This window comes from Eleginops maclovinus, chromosome 17 (genome assembly GCF_036324505.1).
Source record: "Eleginops maclovinus isolate JMC-PN-2008 ecotype Puerto Natales chromosome 17, JC_Emac_rtc_rv5, whole genome shotgun sequence".
Lineage (NCBI taxonomy): Eukaryota > Metazoa > Chordata > Actinopteri > Perciformes > Eleginopidae > Eleginops > Eleginops maclovinus.
This window is the reverse complement of record NC_086365.1, coordinates 1847455-1869421: the sequence shown is the minus strand read 5'-3', so window position 1 is coordinate 1869421 and position 21967 is coordinate 1847455. Positions and strand designations below refer to the sequence as shown.

The window sequence follows — 21967 nt, the reverse complement described above, 5'->3', positions numbered from 1 at the left end:
GCAGGCCCTGCAGACTTCCGGTACACAAAGCTGTCCCCTGCCCCCCCGGTGGCCAGCCTCAAATCATGCCTTTTTTCTATAATTGGACTTTTTCAAATGAAATGCACTTTGCACTGCTTTATGCTTACAGTATGTTGGCCTAGTTTGGAGACATCATTTCCACAGGGTCCTGCTGAAGTCACACGTTGTGAGAGACACACACAAGACTCATTTTATCTTGTCCTATTTCTGACAGCAAAGTTAAACTGGAGCACTCACTTCTGCATATGAGGGGCTACATGATTTTATTGGTAAACTTACAGCAGGAACCCATACTGACCTAGTATGGAGAAGGAGATAACTGTTGCTCTGTATACCTTAATGTACAACAGAACGAAGATGTGTTGGGAGCTGTAGGAAAATAGTAACACTGGACATACAGGAAGCTCATTACAGCCCTCCAAAATATGAAAACAAACAATAACGGGCAAGGAAATAATGAAACACCTTTATTGTAGTGGCTAAATAATAAAAAAGGCCATGTATTTTTGTTTTTATTATAACACTGTAGGTCTTTTTCGACCTACAGAGAGTGACCACATGACCCGGATAATAACATGACGGAGGAAACAAACTGAAAATAATGAAAACCAAAATATCACGAGACGAGATTACACAGAAAAACGTTCAACATGCTACACACATGGATAATAGGTATCCAACTGAAACGTGGATGACAGTTGCAAACGCGCTACAGCACGGAGAAACACTTCCATCAGGAGAAACGCGCTGCAGCTTCAGAAACGATGCAGATATAAAAACACAAATGTGCCAAAACACATGAAACATCTTCACCAACTTGAGGAAACATGGACAACGTTTATTAAAATCGCTGCAAATACAAAAACCTGCAAGAAGCTCAAAACACAACGGAAACGGGGTCACTAAAAAGGGTTTTTATATTTGTATCATCTTAAGCTGCAGCGTATTTCCCCTTATGGAAATGTTTTTCAGCCATGTAGCGCTTTGGCACCTGTCAGCCACCGTATGTAAACGTATTGAGACTAGGATACTTCAACACATCCAGTCAAAGGATTCTGTGGTTAAGTAAAATGTATTCCATCTCAGGTTACAGCTTCTTAAATATGTCTGGGTTGCCCACCTGTGTGTAGGGACCTTGTTGTTGGGCTGTCACACAGACGACGCCTCCTCCATGACGGCTTCGAGGCAGGAACACACACTGACCCCACGCTCTATAATAAATAAATCATGTTTTTAACTTGGTACTTTCCAAGAAATATTTTGTGATATAGTGTTGCTCCTTAGTTTGCATTTATTTTTAAAGCCACCTCCCATCACCTGCCTTCTAAATTCAACTTCAGTGTGTGGCCCTCTTCATGTTGGGATGTCACACTGCATCACAACACTGTAGCTACTGGACATCTGATCAGAAGGCATATCATTTTGACACAATCTGGCTGAAGGTATGACAAAATATGAAGACCACAGATTATCTTTTTTAAGAATAAAGTGAAATTATTCAAAAGCAGTCCATTAACCATCTACTTGTCCAATTAGGGCATCAAAGCTGTATTTTAAAAAATATCCAACACTTCCACTTCCACATGTAACAACTCTTATATTTAACCTTGAGCTTTCTGCAGGTTTTAATAAGTTAAAAACCTTTTGGAGGCAACTTAGAATAATGTTTTATATTAATCATTGACATTTGACAACAAAACAAGTATATAAGAGGTCCAGTCCTCACCAATCAGATGCAGGGTTCACACACCCTCTAACTGGGAACCACAGCAGGTGATTGTGACTGCAGGCTCACTGTGTCAGTCTGACTCCCCTCCATACCTCCACCCTCTGAGCTGACGGACCAGTCTATATATCGACAAGCTCAGACCCATGATCACAGAGCATGAGTGGTAATAGTGGTTTGTAATAATGGTCAGACGTAAAAGATATTGATGCATTAATGTTTCCCCATATTAGGTCTGTTTCCTTCTCTTTGCCCACTTGTTATCTTTAGGATATGTTAGGAATGCAGGGCTGTTTTACCTCTATGAGTGAAGTCATTTGAAATTACATGAATCACTCCCCTCCCTCCACATGACTTCCTGTGATTCTTTCAGTATTCATCGCCTATTTTGGGCACACAACATCCACCTGCCACACATGGTGTCCTGCGTCTAATTGAGGAATGTGACAAAACTGTTGGCTCAGACATCAGGAAGAAATAAGAGTTATCAATGTGTAACCACAGCTGACGTGCTGAGACCTCACCTCTGATCTAACAGGACTTCAACGGTTATGGAAGTTTACAGACTTGGTTCCGAAACCAAAAGTGTGTTGACATTCTCTACCTGAATCCACCAGTGAACAAACATGGGCTACAGAATCATTGGGCTTTTTGAATTCTTGATGTGAGTCATGGGTGGAAGGTGAATGGAAACTGTGAAACCATTCATGGCTTCCTGTGTATTATTCTGCTCTAAAACAGTACACCCTGTTTGTTTCATCAGACACTCAAGTACATCTTTCTTCTTGTACATTTCTTATATCAAATGTATGTGAAAAGCAGCCATCTTCCCAACCTATATTTTGGAATCCATCTCACTTTTATAGCAGGAATTAAAGTATCGGGTTATTAGTGCCATTCTAATACAATCTTTATTTGAGCAGGCAGGTTCTTCTAACTGAGATACATATTAATGAAGGCACATTCAGGGTCAGAGTTCCCCGACCTAATTATTCCTGGCTTGGTTATATAACCGTGCGCAGCGCCAACCCTAACACAGCTAGCTCAGTCCCTGATAATCCTCTGCAGCGAGACGCAGCTCACTCAGGTCCATGCAGTCAGGAAGCAGAGGAGAGGTGCTTTAATTGGCTAATTTGACCAACTGTGCCCTGAGAGTAACTTTGTATTTCAGAATAAAACGTGACCAGGTGCTGCCTGCAGGGAAACAGCCACAGGTAGCACTGACACATCTTTCTCTGATGGTTAACTAAAACTAAAACATACATGTGTAGCAGAGCCTTCACAACTGTTGTTTAACTGATTAGTTATCTGTTGCCTTCGATTGCAGCAGACTGGAAGAATCTGGAGGCGGCGTTGGGCGGGGGGATGACTAAGTGAGACTCTGGGTGAGAAAGATGAACATTTTGTTGATAAAATAAAACAATAAAGCTTTCAAACTTTATTGTGTATTGTTTGTATTATAGTTAGAAGGGGAAATGTTTCAGCAGTAAATTAAAAAGAAATGAGGCATGGCAGCAGCAGAGATCTCATTTGGAATGATTTTGAAGTCACATTATAAATACTGCTTCTTTATTGTGAAGAAGTACCATTAGTATTTATTTTATGTGATGGTTCTATCTATCTATCTATCTATCCATCTATCCATCCATCCATCCCTCCATCCCTCCATCCATCCACCCATCTATCCATCCATCCATCCATCCATCCATCTATCTATATATGTGGCCTTATTCAAAATCTATTATTTTCAGCCAATAGTTTTCCATGTGTATTTCAAGTCAGCTCAATCTCTCTAAACTATTTTCTCAGGAAAAAGACCTCGCATGTTGGTTAAACATGAATTAAACTGTCTGGTTATTTTAATTTTCGTCTATCATTTGTTTTGTCAGTCTGGGACATCAGACCGAGCAGAGTTAAGTTCCAGTATGTCATCGTGTCTGCTGTCTGATTCCTGACGGCGTCGCCGGCCGCTGATTGGCCGCCCCGCCCGCGAGCTGCAGAGGTGGGAAGGGGGGCGTGTCCGGCTCGCCGCGCGCTATATGTAGAGCGCGCGCTGTGCAGGATCATACAGCACTCAGAGCAGAGACGGACATGCACACCGCTGACCAGGCAGGACACACAGGTTTCAGCTACACACACACACAGGGCCGTTTGAGGATGCAGTCAGTGATCCAGCAGCTGCTCAGCCTGCTGCTGCTGCTCAGCCTGCAGGGCAGCCCGCTGACCGAGGGCTGCTCCTGCGCCATGACGCACCCGCAGGACGCATTCTGCAACTCCGACATAGGTGAGTAACGGGCTGCTGTCAGGAGGCACTAACTGCTGGTATTCAGCGGACTTATGTTTGGAACCCCGGAAATAAGTGTTAGAATAAAAGTGTCGTTCAGTGATCTGACCTGCGATCAGTCTGCTGGATGAGAGTGACAGTTATTTCACTACCTTGGACTTTTACTTCAATGTTTACACCAGTACTTCTTCAGCTTCAGACATATTCACAACACATTTTTATAAACGTTATTATTTAATTGCATTGGTGAAAAGTAACTACGTAGATTAACTCAAGTACTGTACTCGAGTATTTACATTTTTTGCTACTTCTAGCCCGCTGCAATTCAGAGGTAAAGGTATGGTAAAGGTGTATTTGTACTCCACTACATTTATTCAATAAGTAGCTTTGCAGATTGTGAATTATAATGTATCATATCGATATAGATTGACAACACTTGCATGTTGTATCAATAATTATAAAACATATCAGAGATATTATTCTGAAATGGACCAATCAAACAATGACTACTTTTACTGTCGCTACTTTAAGTACATTTAGATGAGAGTACTTTCTACTTTCACTGGAGGAACATTTAGAATACTTTTACTGTGACAGAGTATTCCTACACTCTGGTACTTCTACTTTACTCAAGTACAAGATCTGAGTACTTTTACTTTTAATCAAGTACAAGATCTGAGTACTTCTCCCACCTTGGTTTTATTGTTAATATTACTATCTTATGCGTTTGGCTTGTGGTCAATACAGGTCCAGTAGTGTAGGCATACCATGAAGGCTGTTAAACTAATTATAATTCCATTGTTGTTAATCCCAAAAAAGTACCCACATTGATGTGCATATATCATACATGTTGAAGCCACAGGAGGAAGTGTTGTAAATTGTTGATTAAAAGATTATAAGTCATGGTAGTTGATTTAGATGGTGCTTATTTACCAGCGTACAGGACTGGTATGTCTGTCAGCTAGCGCCCGGTTGTAACTCAGATATGCTCGGCCTCTGGTACACAAACACGAGGAGGAGGAGGGGGGGGGGGGATGGGGTGGTTACATAGCTTGTTTTACTGCCTGCTTATGCTTTCCCTGACTCCCCACAATAATATGAACTTGGGATCTGTATTAGCATGGAGTGCTGGTCCAGCCTGGCCTCTGTTTTTAGATAACATTGGTCCAGCTCATGATTATCTGATCTGCAGGTAGAGTTCTGGGGGTGAGAGTTTCCTGCGGTGTGGGTCAGAGGGGACAGGGGTCAGAGGATTTCTTCACATGTGCAAAAACAGGAGCGGACAGTCTTGTTGAGCCAGCTGATATTTTGGTTGCATATAATTTGACCTAGAAATAAGGCTCTTTCAAACTCGGACACATAATCAACAAAAACCTCTCAGTCATAACTGGATACACACCGCAGTGTGTGTAGCCCATGTGTTCGCTTATAGTGTCGACTTGCATGCTACAAGGGAAGTCCCCCCTCACACACACACACACACACACACACACACACACACACACACACACACACACACACACACACACACACACACACACACACACACACAATCAGACCTTGTTTGTAATAATGGTCACCAATAGAGTTGACAATGCTAATGATAGCATAACATTTACTATTGATGTTCTAAAACAACTGTTTCCACTCTTTGTGCTAAGCTAACAGGCTACAGCTTCAAGGTGATATCAGTCTTCTCATCCATCTCTTTGCGTGAAAAAACACCTTTGGATGACTTATTATTAATAATAAATTCTGAACAACCAATATATAGCACATTTCTTAACTCTCTGACTTCTCTCTCCTATGAGATTCAACAAGTCTTTCTCTACCTCACCGCTCACCTGTTGGTGTATTCCAAGAAATACTTCACATCTAGGCTTTAATGTGGCTGTTTCATTTGCAGTGTCCTGTTTACTCAGTACTGTGTACATCATCGTCACACTGCTTGGGCTTCGTGTTCCAAAAGCTCCTCAAATGCAGCCAAGAAAATAAGGCTTCTTCTCCAAATGTGGAGGACACAACCAGCGTATTTCCCGTGGGTGGCAGTCACTTCTTTTGGTTGTGACGTAGGCGGGATCACATTGAATCTTCTGTGAATTCTCTGAGGATTCTCAAGAGGGAGGAGATGCCCGGGTACAGTCAGATAAAAAGAGGCGACCACAAACACTCATGTGATGCCTTTCACAGTCCTGCAGATCTCCAGATAGCTCTAAGCACCCGCTGGGACTCGGTTTAGAATCTGGGACTGACTTCAATGGGTGCAGTGATCAGCTGTGAGCCCCACAAATCCCATTTCAAAGGTCCTGGCTTGGCCTGAGATGTGTTTTGAATGAACACATCCTCTGAGCAGGTAATGGAGGCTAGAAAAGGCTTAACCTTCCATAACATGTCGGTCACTCTGCTATTGTGCATTTTATGGACTATCGGCAGATGCTACAATATACCAATGTTCCCTCAACACTAGAATACGTAGTTTTGCTTGGATACTCCAGATATCAGCCTTTAATACTCTATAAAAACACCTATCAGAGCGCTAACCATGTTTAAATTTGGTCAGAATGAGCAGAGGTGTGTGGCTGATTACCTAACGTTACTCAAACCAACAGCACTGTCCATGGTTCAGAAACAGAACTTGTGAGACGAGCTGTATCTTAACTGTCTGTCAGTTCTGCTAGCTCAGCGTATACTCCTGTAGTTCTGTCACGTTCTGTGTGCCGCGGGCTGCAGCTAGCAGGATATATGTATGTTTGCTCAGTACTCAGTTGAAGGTCACGGCTACAGTATTTAGTAAACCCATAGAAACAATATCTGGTGAGAATTGAGATTGTGGTGGTTTGTTCGCACTTGGTGTATGCATTGTTGTAATACACCAAACAATTGGTAACCTGCATTTCTATTGGGCAATGGAAGCATATTAGCCCGGCATTGTTGTAACTCATTTTTCTATAGCAGAGTGTCATTACTGATTATTTGTTGAGTCAAAATTCAACATCACCTGTTATTAATGTCCCACCCCCTCATGTACTGTGCATTACTATTGGTCAGTATGGCAGGGAATTGCTGTTATAAAAACAAAACTGTGCCTATCCGGAGCCTAACCTGTCTCTGTCTATCTGAGGAATATACTCCCGAAACACTGGTTGGATGCTGCAGTCACGGCTAGTTACATTCATTCATCTAGGTCAAATGTACTTTTTCCTGGGCTATCCTAATTTGAATGAACAAGTCCAACCTTGTGTGTAGAGGAATTTGGAATGGTGTGAAATAATCCAGATTTAGCTCCTTTTGTTACCCTTCCACAAATAGCTTGAAATACCAGTTACATACATGTCCTTATTAAATACGTCATGTGGTCCAAATTTCTTAAAACTGGCATTCAGCACCATAAATTGCACTTTTATTCATGTTATAAAATGACACAAATTGATTCTCCAACCCTGTTTCATTCTTAAATTTGAAGTCTATTTATATCACCTGCACTTTCACTGGTTTCATACAGCCCAAATAACAAAACGAGTATAGGTTTGAAATGTTAAAGCAGTGAGGGAGAAACCCTGTAATTCTCACCGTCTACATCAAACAGGTCTGGATTTTCCCAATTTAAGACCTGCAGTTGAGTTCAAAGCTCTGGTTTTCTTGGCCCTTACCGTAATCGCCTGCAGACACTCCATTGGATGAATCTCACTTCGTTAAAGGTTTGGCATTTTGGCAGTTGAGTATTGCTTTCCTTGGATTCTGATGGTGGTATGTGAGGGATGTAAGTTGGGTTTTGTCATGCCAAGGCCCCAGCTTCTTCCTTGGGCAGAGACTGAGTTGGCTGCTATTGGACAGCTGGGTTAAAGCAGTCCATTCACAGGGGATATGAGCGGATTAGAGGCCCAGTGAACTCTGACCCTGAGATATAATATCATTCTGTAAGGATGCTGGTTCCCAAGCTCTCGAGGTGACAGAGCAAATCTTTACATGCTTGCACCGCAAACCAGGTCAGTTGCTGAGGATTAGGTGGATATGTGTTCATGCCCGGTTTAGGATTGAAGATCAGGCCATTGAGAGAAACAGATCCCGCCCCGGCCGTGGGTATTTTGTACAGCATAGAGCAGCTTTGTGCAGCGTAGCAGCTTTTGACTGATGTGCTGTCGCTCTCCTGGTACCAACACACCTCCTCCTGCTGCTAATGAGTAGCTTTTAGTTAAATCACCACTGCTTCTGTCAGCTTTGCCCCAACCCTAAATCTGCAGGTCAACAGGTGACGGGTGAGCTAATGCAGGACCGCTATAATGAGAAGCATTATGTAACTCGGATCAAATTTCAGTAGTTTTCCCAAAAGTGAGCTCAAATACGATGAGATGTCAAAGGTTTTGGATTCTGTGCAAGCTTCGGATGTTTGTCCCGTGAGCCAGGCGTATCAAATGTCCACTCCGTCCCTCCCTTCACTGATGACCAGCCTCTCAGGGGTCCACTATTTTAAACAGGAGGCCAGCACAGGGGCCATGGACATCAGCCCAGCACACACTCACGATACAGCCCTGTAGCACCATCCAATTTTTATTAGCCTTCATCACTTGTAAAGGGAGGACTGAGTAATTTCACCGACAAAGGTCAACAATTATTCTCACCACAATGTCAACTTTTATCATCGCTGGCTTGTAACTGTAAAAGAAGTCAGACTTTTACAAATGAGAGCTGTAATAGATATTCCAAGCATTGACTGAACTAGTATCAGAATGCTTTTGACAGTTAAACAGCAGTCACCATCTGACCAACAATTCTAGAAAGGAAGAGACACATAGTGAGTGACAAAGATAAAAAGAGACAGAAATGAAAAGCAGGAACCAAAGTAGCAAAGCATGCTGGGATATCACTTGGCAAACTGTTAGTCTCTTCTGGGATGGCTTTGTTGTAATTCAATTTAAATACAATCAAATATGGATTTAAACGACCAGATGCTGAAAGCGTTTGTGGCATCGTTGGAAACTGGAAGTGCCTATCAGAGGCAGTGATAACTACTATAGTTCAGAGGCTGCCTTTGCATTTTGTTAACCAGTAAGTAGACCATGCTGGCTTTCTGTTTCAGTGTTTATTTTTGAGCGTGGTAGTGTCGTCTTGAGAATTCCTCTTCCTCCCACACTCCTTGGAGCACTTTGTGCATACTAAGCTCAGCGTCACCCGCCCTGCGCCTCTCTGCTTTCTCTTCATCACACACACACATGAATGAGTAACCTTATTCTTGTCAAGCCCGCAGTTTGCCACATTGTACGTAGGCTGAAATGAATCTTTCACTAAATTACATGCTCACCTTAAGATTTAACATTCGCAATCACACTTGTGTAATCCCCAGCTTTAGGCGAGAGATCCTGGATGGATTTACTTCTTCTTCTTGTTACCTCTCTTATCATGGAAAGCCTCCCACTCTTGAAAATGTATGTCAGATCCTTTGCAGGAGATGAACATTCAGGCCTGTAATGCCTCATGTTGAGCAAAGTAAGAGGGAGAGCGATTTTTTCATTACAGTACAGAGAAGCTGATAGATATATCAAATAAACTATTAACTACTGGCTTATTAGCCTATATTATATGTATAAAACAAATATTTTAAGTAATAAATAATTAAAATAGTGTGAAATACGTTAACATGTACTACCAGCACTTCAGCTGCTTGATATCATACCATATTAACCATTACTAGTCAGCGACCAAGCCGTGTGTATGGTGTAGATTTTCCATAAGATATTTAAAATAATTCCAGATCGAATTCTTTTAAAAGATTCAACTGCAATGGATTATAGATTGCTGTTAAAAGACGCCACGTTTATGCAGGACATTCTGCGACGTGGTAGTGAGAATTCTCAGATCAATCAGTGGTCGGCGGTGTTTTGATGTAAACTTCTGGTTTTGGCCCAGCTGGCTTAGTACCTTAACTGAAGTAGTGTCACTACCCAATCTGTACCGGAAACCCGATCTGTACCGGAAACCCGATCTGTACCGGAAACTCGATCGCTTCTGCTCATGTGCGCAAATACTGGTTTAGGGCGTTGTTGAGAAAAACTTTATTCAACAACTGTTTCAACACAAACATCCAACAAATAAAATATTATTGAACTGAAGGCAATATAGACTAAGAAAAAGAAAGAAAGGAAAGTAAATCATTAAAAAAGATAAAACATGTATTTGTTGAGGAAAGCCTTTGGAGATCACTGTCTCGATAACGCATCTTCAGAAAAATTGTGCTAATGAGTACTTTTACTTAAGTAAAGGATCTGATTACTTCTTACAATCGTGAATAAATGTAGTATACCTTGATATATGTCACTGTTCATAGTTGAATGACTTTAAAAATGACTTTATTTAAGCTAAGCAAACATTTTACTCGCTTTTCTTTGTTAATACATGACGAAATTAGCATATTTTAAACATTCTTCACCAAAACAAGAGAGAATGTGTTTATTTAGTACCAATTTAAGTCTTCTATTTTATAACTTATCAAACCACAGATAACAATATTTTATCGAAATCCCAGAAAACTGCCGTAAATTGCTTCGACATACTTCAGTAAGCATCAGGGAAAGTAACGGCTAATTCGCAAATGCGTAGACAGGAAGACAGGAAGTACTAAGAAAGTAAAAGTGCACCAGGTACAATCCAGAACCTTTTTAGAAATGTGCTGCATGTCAACATACTTAATAAACTGTATTGTGAAGCATCTGTCAGTGACAGCAGGTAGAACTAATCAGTGTTTCTGCATTAAAAGTATATTTAAGATGCAGCAAAATGTGCCTCTGTAGGACAATCAGTGGGGTTAGCACGAGTTCAATGAGTGTATAAACTGTATCGGTGAGTGGGTGCTGTCCAACAAAAGGGAACCTATCTGGATGCACTCAGGTCAAATAAGTTGACCCATAGCCCTTCAAACAGGAACACTTGTTTCTTCTGAGGGTTGCTTTTGAGGTCAGGGGCAGAGGAGGAAACCAGGTTTTGGGGTGACGGTTGGAAATAACAGCAGCAGTGTATTTAAGAGCGGCTGGTTTCCTGTTATATCTGCACATTCCTCTGTAATTGTGCCCTGCTTTCCCTGTAATTGCAGTGGCAAAAGTATGTCAAACTGCATTTGGGTACATTTAGCAGAGGTCTGTTCGGTTCATATAAAAAAAAAAGTTGACAGATTAACAGATCAAGTGTTCTCCAGCTTGTTATGGTCCAAGAGCTCTGAACTGACTTTCCTTGGATGTGCTATTTATTGTGAAGATGACAATACGTGAAAACAATTACCAATGTACTCTTGACAGAATTGTCCATATTGCAGTTTTACACATGACATAATGATGTATGTATGGACTCTGTTCACTTGCATGGGTGACAAGCTAGCAGGTGGAATCCCAATTTTTAAATTAGGACAAATAAATATAGATAAAACGTTATTTTTTGACACCTGGGTAATGGGATGGATGTGGCTTAGTTTGTTCAAAGTGTAGACATTCATGGTCCCAGAGGATAAATCCTGGTGACTTCGTTGATCCCCTGACTTTTTATCTTGCTGAATTTACGATTTAATAGATTGTCAGGAACATTTAAAATAGACATTTTTGATCTCTAGAAGATTAATTGTGATTACTTTGGAGATGTTTGACTTCTAATCCAGCACCATCGTCAAAATGTTACTGTGTCCAGTGTTTAGATGTAGTTTATGTTAGCGCTAAACTAAGAGGGTGGTAGCATTTAGATCAAAGCTTCCAAGGACTGCCTCACAGAGCCTTGACAAATGATCTGATCCAACTTTAAAATACATATTCCGTACTTTCATGCATGCTCAGAAACATTTATCAAGCAGACCAAATTGTGTAAACTAATTTGCTGTATTAATAGCTTTGTATTTATAATGTACAGATTGTAATGCAACTTCAAATCAGACATAGCCCAATCTACGACAAGCCTGTGGAATCCAAAGAGTGTGATGTTTATCAGGCTATTGAGTACCTTGCCTCTATTCAGCTCCTCTATAGCACCTACAGTGTGCACTAGCTACTGTTAGCTTAAAAAGGCAGCAGGCTAAACGCAACAAACGACCAGCATCCACCACAACACGGAGTCTACATGAAGAGCCTGCGTGCAACAGAAGGCAGTTCACTCAACAACCACTCATGTCAATATCAATAAGTGTCTGAAAATTCCACATAGTACCTCTAAATAAAAAGTCCCTAAAAGAGTCCACTGTATTTATATTGGAAAGCTCGTGGACGGCCCACAGTACTTGGATTGGTTTAAAATAAGGTTGTTTAAATAAGCGCTTGGTTCAAACGGTGGTCTTCATGACCAAAATAAGTCCGAGGTCACCACTTTTGGGTGGCCATGCTGTAACTGCTTCCTGTTTTGAGTTTTATTTTTGTGCCCATTTCCATTTGCCTGGAAGTAGGACAGTTAAACAAACACATACCAAACAGATCATGCCACATGCCTCATTTCTTCCTCCAGAAAGAGAATGAAAGGCTTTTCTCTTTTTTTTTCCTTTCTGGGGAATGTGAGCCCCTAAAGAATGTGTTGAAGAAATTCCAGCGGGAGAAGATAACAAACATGGCTAGTGTTGGTTGTGTCTGCGGCCGGTGGGCTGTAGGCAGCAGGTGGACTTCACAGAGGACTGACAGCTCATGCAGGGCCCGCAGCTCTGCTTAGACTCTATTCACCGGCTCCAATTATCCCTCATTTCTACACTCGCAGCTCCCTGGCCTCCCACAATAAGCACACTTACACCAACATGAGTTAAAGTAAACAAATCAAAGTCACCGCTGAGCAGTTTTACCTCACAGACGTTAACATGAGGGACCGGCTCACAGATAAGATCTTTTTCCAGCCCTGCTCCGAAAATAGAAGGAAACCGAGGAGACGCACTGCAGCTTTTTCCCGGCAGTGGCTTAGTATGTAAGGGCTTGGACTTGGATCCAAAGGGTCGCCGGTTCACGTGCCGATTGGACCAAAAAATATGGAGTGAGCGGATTGCTGGAGAGGTGCCAGTTCTCCTACTGAGCCACTGCCGAGGTGCCCTTGAGCAAGGCATCGAACCCTGAAACCCATGTGTATCCTCCCTGTGTGTGTAAAGTCTGTAAACACAACAGAGTGGGGGAAGAAACTTCCCTGTAAGGGATCAACAAAGTATATGTTCTTCTTTATTCTTACATGACTGGTGTTGTTAATCAGTAAACAAGCTGATAGGAGTCACATTTAGCCTTTTATGATCTGAATATTACAAAATCAAAACTAAGATTCTAAAGGCTTGTGGTACAAGTTCTACCTTTTTAGAAAATAGTCATCTAAACAATTTTGAATCACAGCAGTGAGAATGAATCCTTGGTACAGGCCTCTTTTTCCTCTAATTCCTGTATCAAACTCAAATGACCCGTTAGTGTTTTTTCCCAGTGGCCTTCCTTGGCAAACTGCAGCAATGCAGAAAATCGCATAAACGGATTAACTGTGGTGCCAACCGGTCCTGAAATGGTATTTATAATGGGTCGGCTAATGCATCCTACTGGCCGAGACCGTGCTATTTGATGGATTCAATAGGAAGGCTCATAGTTAAATGTCCGAGGAATGTGACAGTTGATTTTGAAGTCATTGACCTGTCTCTCTCCTCTCTGCACAGTGATCCGAGCTAAAGTGGTGGGCAAGAAGCTCCTGAGAGATGGACCTTTTGGAACACTGCGCTACACAGTCAAGCAGATGAAGGTGAGTGGTCGATCTGTGCTGATACACCACACACTGAACACTGCCTCTTTAAAGGAACAGCAGGACATTTGGCAAACACACTTGCCAAGAATAACTTGAGCAGACTGATACCAGTTTCATGCCGGTGAGCTAAACATGAGTAACTATGGTTAGCATTTCATGTTTGCTTAACTTATTTAAATACCAGGAGGAGGGGAAGCTGTCAGGCTGGCTTTGTTCAAGTAAGTAACAAAAAATCCTGCTTCAAGTCTTTAGATGAGCTAAGCTTAGCTAAGAGTCTTGATCTTGGCAACATAGTAAGTTAAATGCACTTCCTATTCAACTAGGCCATAGTGTAAGCAAGGGAAACAATAGATGAATGGTTCAGCTTAAATCAGGATCAGAATCAGAAATACTTTATTTATCCCAAACTGGGAAATAAAAAAAAAAATAATAATAAAGAAAATCCAAGTTTGGGATAAATAGTACTTCTGATTCTGATTCAAGCTAAACCAAAAAATAATTGACTTTTGTTAACATTTCCAAAGCCCAATTTATTTTGTTTCGGATTTTATAATTGGCCCATATTAAACAGATTATCTTTTCAGAATCAGAATCAGGTTTATTTCCAAGTAGGTAACACATACAAGGAATTTTTCTTGGTGTTTTTTGTGAATTCATAAACAAACATAAATTGAAATTGAAAACCTTTTTGAACAGTAAGTGGAAATTAAGTTAGATTGTCAAATGTTGGAGATGTCATATTTAAATACCCCACATGACATCTTCTCCACTGTGTAGTTAACCCACGATTCTGATTGTAACCACAAGGCGACAACACTGCCATTGACATGAAATGAAAAAACAACATTTCCTCCATTTAACAACTCTCCTATGTGAAAGCACAGGCACATACAATGCCTTACACTGGATGTGGCAGGAACTCGTTGGTAAAAAGACTTTCTGTACGCCCCCTCAGCCGCGCTGTTTGATAGCTGAAAAGCAGCTTGGGATACTTAGTGTGAAAGCCTGCACTTCACTTCCTCTGTATTCTTACATAACACTGCATATTTCTGACAGATGCTCACATCGGCCTGCTGCTCAGACAGGAGCCAGGCCGGAGGATTAGCAGCTTACAGGCATTACAGCTCCACCAAACTCCTCGCTCCGAGTGTAAACATTTCAACAGAGCGGTGCACTGCGCCGGTACATCCCACCTCGTACAAAAGCATTAAGTGGCCTCTTGTTAGCGAAGCACACCAATCATCACTGTAAGGATTATCCTCAGGCATTAAATGTGACCTTTGCACCTCTTGGGTTGTTTATTTGTATTACAGTCTGCTGGTTTATACTATAAACATTGGTTTTCCTTGTGGGCTGTATTAGAATGTGATTCCCTCCAAGTTTCAACAAATCCTATGAAACTAAAGGTCCTAAGCCTCTTCTACTTCACTGGGAGCGACGCGTCTAAACAGGGATTTCCTGTTGTTCCCTGGCAAATAAATGACACTGAAGAAAACATAACAGTTCTTGGCTCTTCATACCTGGGGTAAATAGACGAGGTCCCCAGTTTAACAATGCCCTTGCAGAAACAGCATCAAAGTCAAAGCACATTACACAGCATAATCATGTTATCTCTGATTAGGTTAAGGGCAGAGTCTAATACTCCTTATCCCGAGAGGCATTCCTTAAGGCATGTCATCTGATAAAGCCCCCGTACTGGTTCCATTCCTGATTATATACTGTATATGATGGGCTGCAGTGGGGGGGGGGTGCAGTGCCAGGGTGAAGGATACAACATTGCACCTTTTGTTCCGGTTTTAACGTCAGCTTTGTTTTTGTGTCTTGCAGATGTACAAAGGATTCGAAAAAGTCCAGCATGTGCAGCACATCTACACCGACGCGTCGGAGGGTCTGTGCGGAGTTAAGTTTGACATCAACAAGTACCAGTACCTGATCACAGGTGAGCCGACGGACTGACACTATATCACAGGTCAATGTTGAAAGGGTTTCTGAAAGATGCTTTCAAGTTGCATTATGGGAAATGAAGGATCCAGTGTTTTTGGAGCATGATAGTGGCATCGTTATAGGCTGAGGTCAAGCAAATGCCCTAAACCTGCTTTCCTTCATACAGTTGGGGGGGGACACTTCGATTGTAGTCTGATTGAATAGAAGTCTATAAGAAAAATGGGGCTACTTCAAACTTGATTTATCACCTCAGTAAACATTTTCATCATTAACCTATGGTCTCAATCTCTAGTATCTACACAATAATGACTGTGTAAGGGTCCCTTTGAGAGTAAAATAGATGATAAAAGCAGTGTCACAATATTTTCTTAAGTGTTCAGTGGTACCCTAAATTCACTGAACAAATGGTCAGCAGTTCTTATTAAGTACAAAAATAAAAATGTTTCCACAGATGTGTTTCCAAGAGCAAATCCCCAAGCCTGTATCTCTACAGCTGCTGATGTACACATTAAAGACACATGAGGACACATCTTCTCACTGTCACTTAATCTGAGCATTCATATTTTAATCTGAATATTAATGAAAACATTTCAGTCAGGTTATTGCTGTTGTTCAGTTGCGTTCCAGAGTCTTTCCTACAGCATGAGTGTGTTTGGCCTGACGTACTCCCTCACTCCTGTCCTCCCCGAATGGGTTCTTCATTTGTCCTGTGACACAATCTTTCCCACTATTTATAACCTACTATTTGGCACTGTGAAAGCCGGCAAAGCTTAACTTCCCGGGCCAGGCACAGCAGAGAGCGTTTCTTCTCTTGTAATGAACAGCTAGCAGGAAGCGACCGGCATTTTCCAGCACAAGCTTTTATGAGTTGCTATTTCCAACAGAGGTGCAGTTTACTTTGGACCCTGCAGTGCTTGACGTATAACTGTCGCTAAGTCCCGACCTGTAAATAATGTAACTGCACCCCATAGTGCATGTGAACGAGCCGGCGTTGCCAAGCAGCGACAGCTATGTTTACCCAGCCCGGGTGCGAGTGACATCACTGACGTCTTTGGACGCTCTCAAGGCGTCTATATTAAGTTCCTGCATATAATCATGATTGCATAACAGGCAATTTAAAGGGCCTGGCTCTCCTTTGATCGAGCCTCCAGTGCTCCGGCCCTGATTAGTATTAGCAGAGCATGTCACACACTCAACACTATGTAATAAGCCTGCAAGTGACTCCAGTAATCCCAGTGGAGGGATTCACTGGTGCATGGGGGTGGGAGATGCACATACTTGTGAGCTGTCAAATTCCCACGTTGTGACAACACGGTGAAGGAGATATAAGTGACCAATCCTGATGTTCTGAGCACTCACAGCACCGTGCACCTGTCCCAGGAGCCGGTAAGCCGCGAACGGTGCAGTGCTAAGAATAGATGTCTGCTGACCTTTTGATATTCAGAAATAGGGGTGTTGGTTTAATACAGGCTTACTGTGTCAGATTGTCTTACCATACATAAACAAGTTGGATTACTTGAGCAGTATGTTTATATTATGTTGTGTTACAGACAGAGGATCATGAAGTTAGGCAAATAACATAATGAGATCCCAGCAATATGACACCAACTGTGATTAAATGACTGCAAATGACGTGAGGTTAATAAAGTTTGTTCAAGCTTTGAAATGTGGTTGGAGGGTTCACCACATTGGTCTAAAAATGAAATCAACACCTGACCACGCTGTTGAACAATTCCCTCCATTCTTTTCCTCAGGTCGAGTGTACGATGGCAAGGTCTACACAGGGCTGTGCAACTTCAACGAGCGGTGGGAGCGCCTCTCATTGGCCCAGAAGAAAGGCATCAACCACCGCTATCAGCTGGGCTGCAACTGCAGGGTGAGTGGAAAGCAGCAACCTCGTCAGCAAAGGATACAAAAGAGAGAGAAGAGGAGGCAGGAGGAAAATGTACTTCTCCTCCAAGTCAAATTAAACACTGGCTTGATCTATAAAGCCCAGTAGAGTTCTATCTATGATCACAGCAGGAAGGAAATGCTTCTAACTGAAGCACCCAACATGTGAAGGGTCATACCAATTCAGGCTCATTATCGCTACTGTTCCATCTACACTGCAACAATCATTTACTTCTACTTTAATGACCTTCATGTCGACATGGCTGTTGTTACTGGGACTGAGTCTACATTCCACATCATGAATCCTTAGAAAAAGAGAGAAAACTAGTTTTATCAAAATCACTGGAAGTTATTAAATAACAGCTCTGGGAATCCGTTTTAATGGTACCGTAGCCTGTCGCTGTGCAGCTGCCAACCAGCCGCGCAAACGTCCTACCGTACAGCAGTGTCCTGGACATCTGCCAACACCATCCACCCGTATCAGAATAAGTGGATTAGAAAAGAGACCTGTTTGTTCCCAATAAAGCTACGCCTGTAAACTGTGTTCCGAGCATAAATGGCAGCAGCCCAGTGGTATCCAGAGAACGCCATCGATCAACTGACACTTCAGTCTGAGAGGCAGTAAGCACCGGCAGGCGTAAACATTATCGCACTTATTAAACACGCTCTGCATTCCTCCACAAATGCTGATTTACTTCACTGGAAGGCAGGAAGTGTGGCGTACCAGTTAGAACATTATTCTCCACACATCATTAAAACCACTCCAATGTCTCTGAACCGTTTAGGACACACTCTCCGGGCTTGAATAACAAAAACAACCCAGAATGGAAAAAGTGCCCTCTAACTTGCTAATTGAATTTACTCATTCAGATTCATATAAGTGGAGCTACATGCAGCTAATGACTCTCTTTTGCAGCCATTAAACAAAATGTTCCATTCATCACCTCTTTGAGCAGTCAAGTGACTCTTCCTGTCAATTCACGTTGTATATTCATCCGTGAAGCTGCATTTTTTGTGCGAGCACCTGGAGGTGTGACGCACGAGAGGCGCTCAGTAAAATCTAATTGAATCATTACGAAAGTACAAATACATCACTGATTCATGAAGATGGCTGACATTCGTTTACGTTTCACAGCACGAAGCTACGAATATGCCAGGGCACGCTTACTGGTTTTGCATTTAGTTTTTTGAAGAGCTGTCCTTTTACAGCTCATCTATTAATCTGACTGAGAGAACACAGAGCAAGGATAGGACTGCATGTTCTGGATGCAACTGTACACTGTACATTTTTTACACTTTTATATTTCAACCAAATCATATACTCAATTACTTTCTTCCAAGCTCATAAGTTTATTACATTTTTTAGATATTTTCATGTTAGCTGCTCATTAGGCTTATTCTACTTTGGCCTTTGCACAAACTTTTTGTTTGTTGACTGTTGTCCAAAAATGATATGCTACTACCAATTATTGGGAGCTTGTAAATAAACTTAGTAATTTAGATGGAATGTCCTTTTTTATTAAAAAGTATTCTTATTCTCTTTCTTGGCAAGATTTAGAAAAATAGAATGAAACCACTCTCAAATCTGTATGCTAAATTTGAGGCTAGAGTCATGATAACGTTAGCTCACGTTAGCATTAGCCTTCAGGCAGCAGTAAACCGGTCTTAAAATCGACTACAAGCAGCATATGTATGAAACAAACTAAATACTAGTGTGTTACTTTAGAGCTGCTAAATGTGATTCTTTGTAAACTGGAGCGACTTTCTGCTTCGTTCATGTTTCCAGTCTTTATGCTAGCAAAGCTAACTGCCTGGTGGCTGTAGCTTTATGTTTAGTGTAAATCTAACTTAGCTTCAGATTCTTTTAAGAATGAAACATTATAGAGACATACCAACAAAAAAAAAAGAGCTAAAGAATGTTTAGTTTGTGGTTCAAAACATCAGTTTGTATTATTTCAGTAAGGCAGGCAGGTATATACATTTAAGTTATAAAAACACAGACCTTGTATCTTTTCTGCTTCATGGCTACATCCTTGGTTTTGCTTCTGTCTCTGTAGATCAAGCCCTGCCACTACCTGCCCTGCTTCGTGACCTCTAAGAACGAGTGCCTATGGACGGACATGCTGTCCCACTTCGGCTATCCGGGCTACCAGTCCCGGCACTACGCCTGCATCCAGCAGAAGGAGGGCTACTGCAGCTGGTACCGGGGCATGACTTCACGCGACAAAACCACAATCAACGCCACTGACCCCTGAACCCCAACGCACTCTGCCCAAACCACTGCCGCCTCCCTGACTCCGATCAATCCCAGGTGACAGCCTCTTTTAAAAGGGGCAAAAAAGAGAAAAAAGTAAATCCATTGCAGTGCCTGTTTTGTAGCACTTCTGACAGAAAACAATACCTTTTTTGTTGTGCACATCGCCCTGTTGAACTATCATTTATCAAAACAACGACTCGAACTGTCCTTGAAAGTGATCAACCTTTATTGGATCCTCAGGATTCAAATCTGGACGGAAATGTCAGGAAGTATAAGAAGAATTTCCACCCAAGAAAATAGTATAGCCAAGGATCACTATCATTGCTAGTTGCTACAGTGAGACCAACGCAGTTCCTCACATCCAACTATATACATGGAGTGCCATGTGAGGTATGACCTCTGAATGTTATACCTCTTATTTCGCGCTCACATTATTGAATTTGTTTGAAAATGGTATTGTTTTACAGTGAAGTATACATGTATCGATTATGTTCAGTTTTAACTGTAACATGTCTCTTTAAAGGACTATAGAATCTCTGCTTATCTGAATGTTTGAAATGTAACTCATTTTGCAGTTATGTCACAAACAGCGCCCTGCTCTGTTGAGCACTGCTGAATATCAGAGAGACGTTAAAATAAATGCTCTGTTATAGTGCCAACGCAGGGAGGCGCTCACTTCTGGCAGAGATGGTGATATTTTATTTTTTGCTGTATATAACATAAGCTACAGAAATGAACTATAACGCAGCTGAAACCTCTGTAATTCATTTATTTATATGTTTATTAGATTACATAGTAACGATGTGATATCATCTGCATAAAAAGATACAAATATATAATAACTGATCAAAACTACATTGTGACAACCATCGCAGCCTGTGCCCCTCCCAGAATCAAGGACCAGCCTCCGCAGCTGGTCCTCACGGTACTCCTGTCTGTTAGCTTGATCTCAGTTCCCCAGAGTGGTACTCCTCAGCAGTCCAATGAAAGCCAAGCAGAGGTTTCAGACAGTTCAGAGATATTTTGTATGTGTATATTCAATCTTTTGTATTTAACTATTTCAAATTGACATTATATATATAATGTCAATTTGAAAGATTTACACTTTTCCAGTGCCGTACCTTCAATCCATTCCATTTACAGACACTGATTTGTAACGTTCACAGCCCCTTCATCCCTGACACAAAGTATGACATCGCTGATGCACTGTGGCATATTCAAAATATGCTTCTTCACTTTCTTGATTAGAGTTAAATGAGCTGGTAGTTAATTACCAGTTAATGCTAAGCTAAACTAGCCATCTCGTTGGAGCTGGAGCTTCATGTTTAACAGCCGCGCCCAGAAACAAAGTCAAACCGCCAATTTCTGAAATGTCAAAACTTGTTTTATTTATTTATTCATCTCCATTCCAAAAATGTGTCTTTCATATGAAACAGTATTTAAACCACCTCTGGGAACTAAAGCTAAGGTCAGATCACATCAGAGGAGGAAAAGATTGGATCTGAGTCAATATTGACAAGTTTCTCTAAATTATAAAAAACATCCCTCAATCTATCTTATTTTTTTATAACTTCCTCTCGCTGAAAGTTTTCTACACAGAACTGCTGATCACTTTTAATCCTGTCGGCCTCCTCTCGATGGCGACTCTCTGGCTAGAGTACGCAACATTACACCGCGTCGTCATTTAGTTTTTAAGACATTACAACAAAAGTTAATAATTACTGACCTTAGAGTCGCGTAGAGCAGACCAATCTGTATCAGTAGAGATTTTATTTTGTACAAAACACGTCCCTTCTGTCTTTTTATGTGTTGAAAAAGCTCTTTCTCCAGCTTTGGCGTTTCTGTGTCACTATTTCTGTGGTTCATGTTTGTGTAAATTTACTGTCTGCTTAACACAGAAACAGTTGGTCAAGTTAAAAAAGAATCCAAACAAGGAAGCTGTGTACAGTCTGTGTGTAAACACACTGAAGTGTGTGTTTGTGGGGGGGTCCTTGTAGGGGTTATAGAAGTGTTTGACTTAATTTCTGTGTTTTATATTTTTATAATAAAGATTTAATGAAAGTCGGGCTACAAGAGGTGTATGGTGATTTATGTGTGTGGGGTGTGGATGAAGAGTAATATCTGAGGC

At 41.4% G+C, this 21967-nt stretch overlaps 2 protein-coding genes across 2 annotated transcripts in view; one reads left to right on the top strand and one right to left on the bottom strand.

The window, feature by feature from the left end:
- The window catches only part of LOC134878972 (synapsin-3-like), a 125043-nt gene that overhangs the window by 46662 nt on the left and 56414 nt on the right, over positions 1-21967 (bottom strand). The window lies entirely within an intron of this gene.
- Positions 3827-21905, top strand: LOC134878973 (metalloproteinase inhibitor 3-like). The gene is made up of 5 exons (XM_063905167.1): positions 3827-4031; positions 13663-13745; positions 15576-15687; positions 17447-17568; positions 19640-21905. The coding sequence occupies exons 1-5, from the start codon at positions 3839-3841 to the stop codon at positions 19835-19837; spliced, it is 708 nt and encodes a 235-aa protein (XP_063761237.1). The 5' UTR covers positions 3827-3838; the 3' UTR covers positions 19838-21905.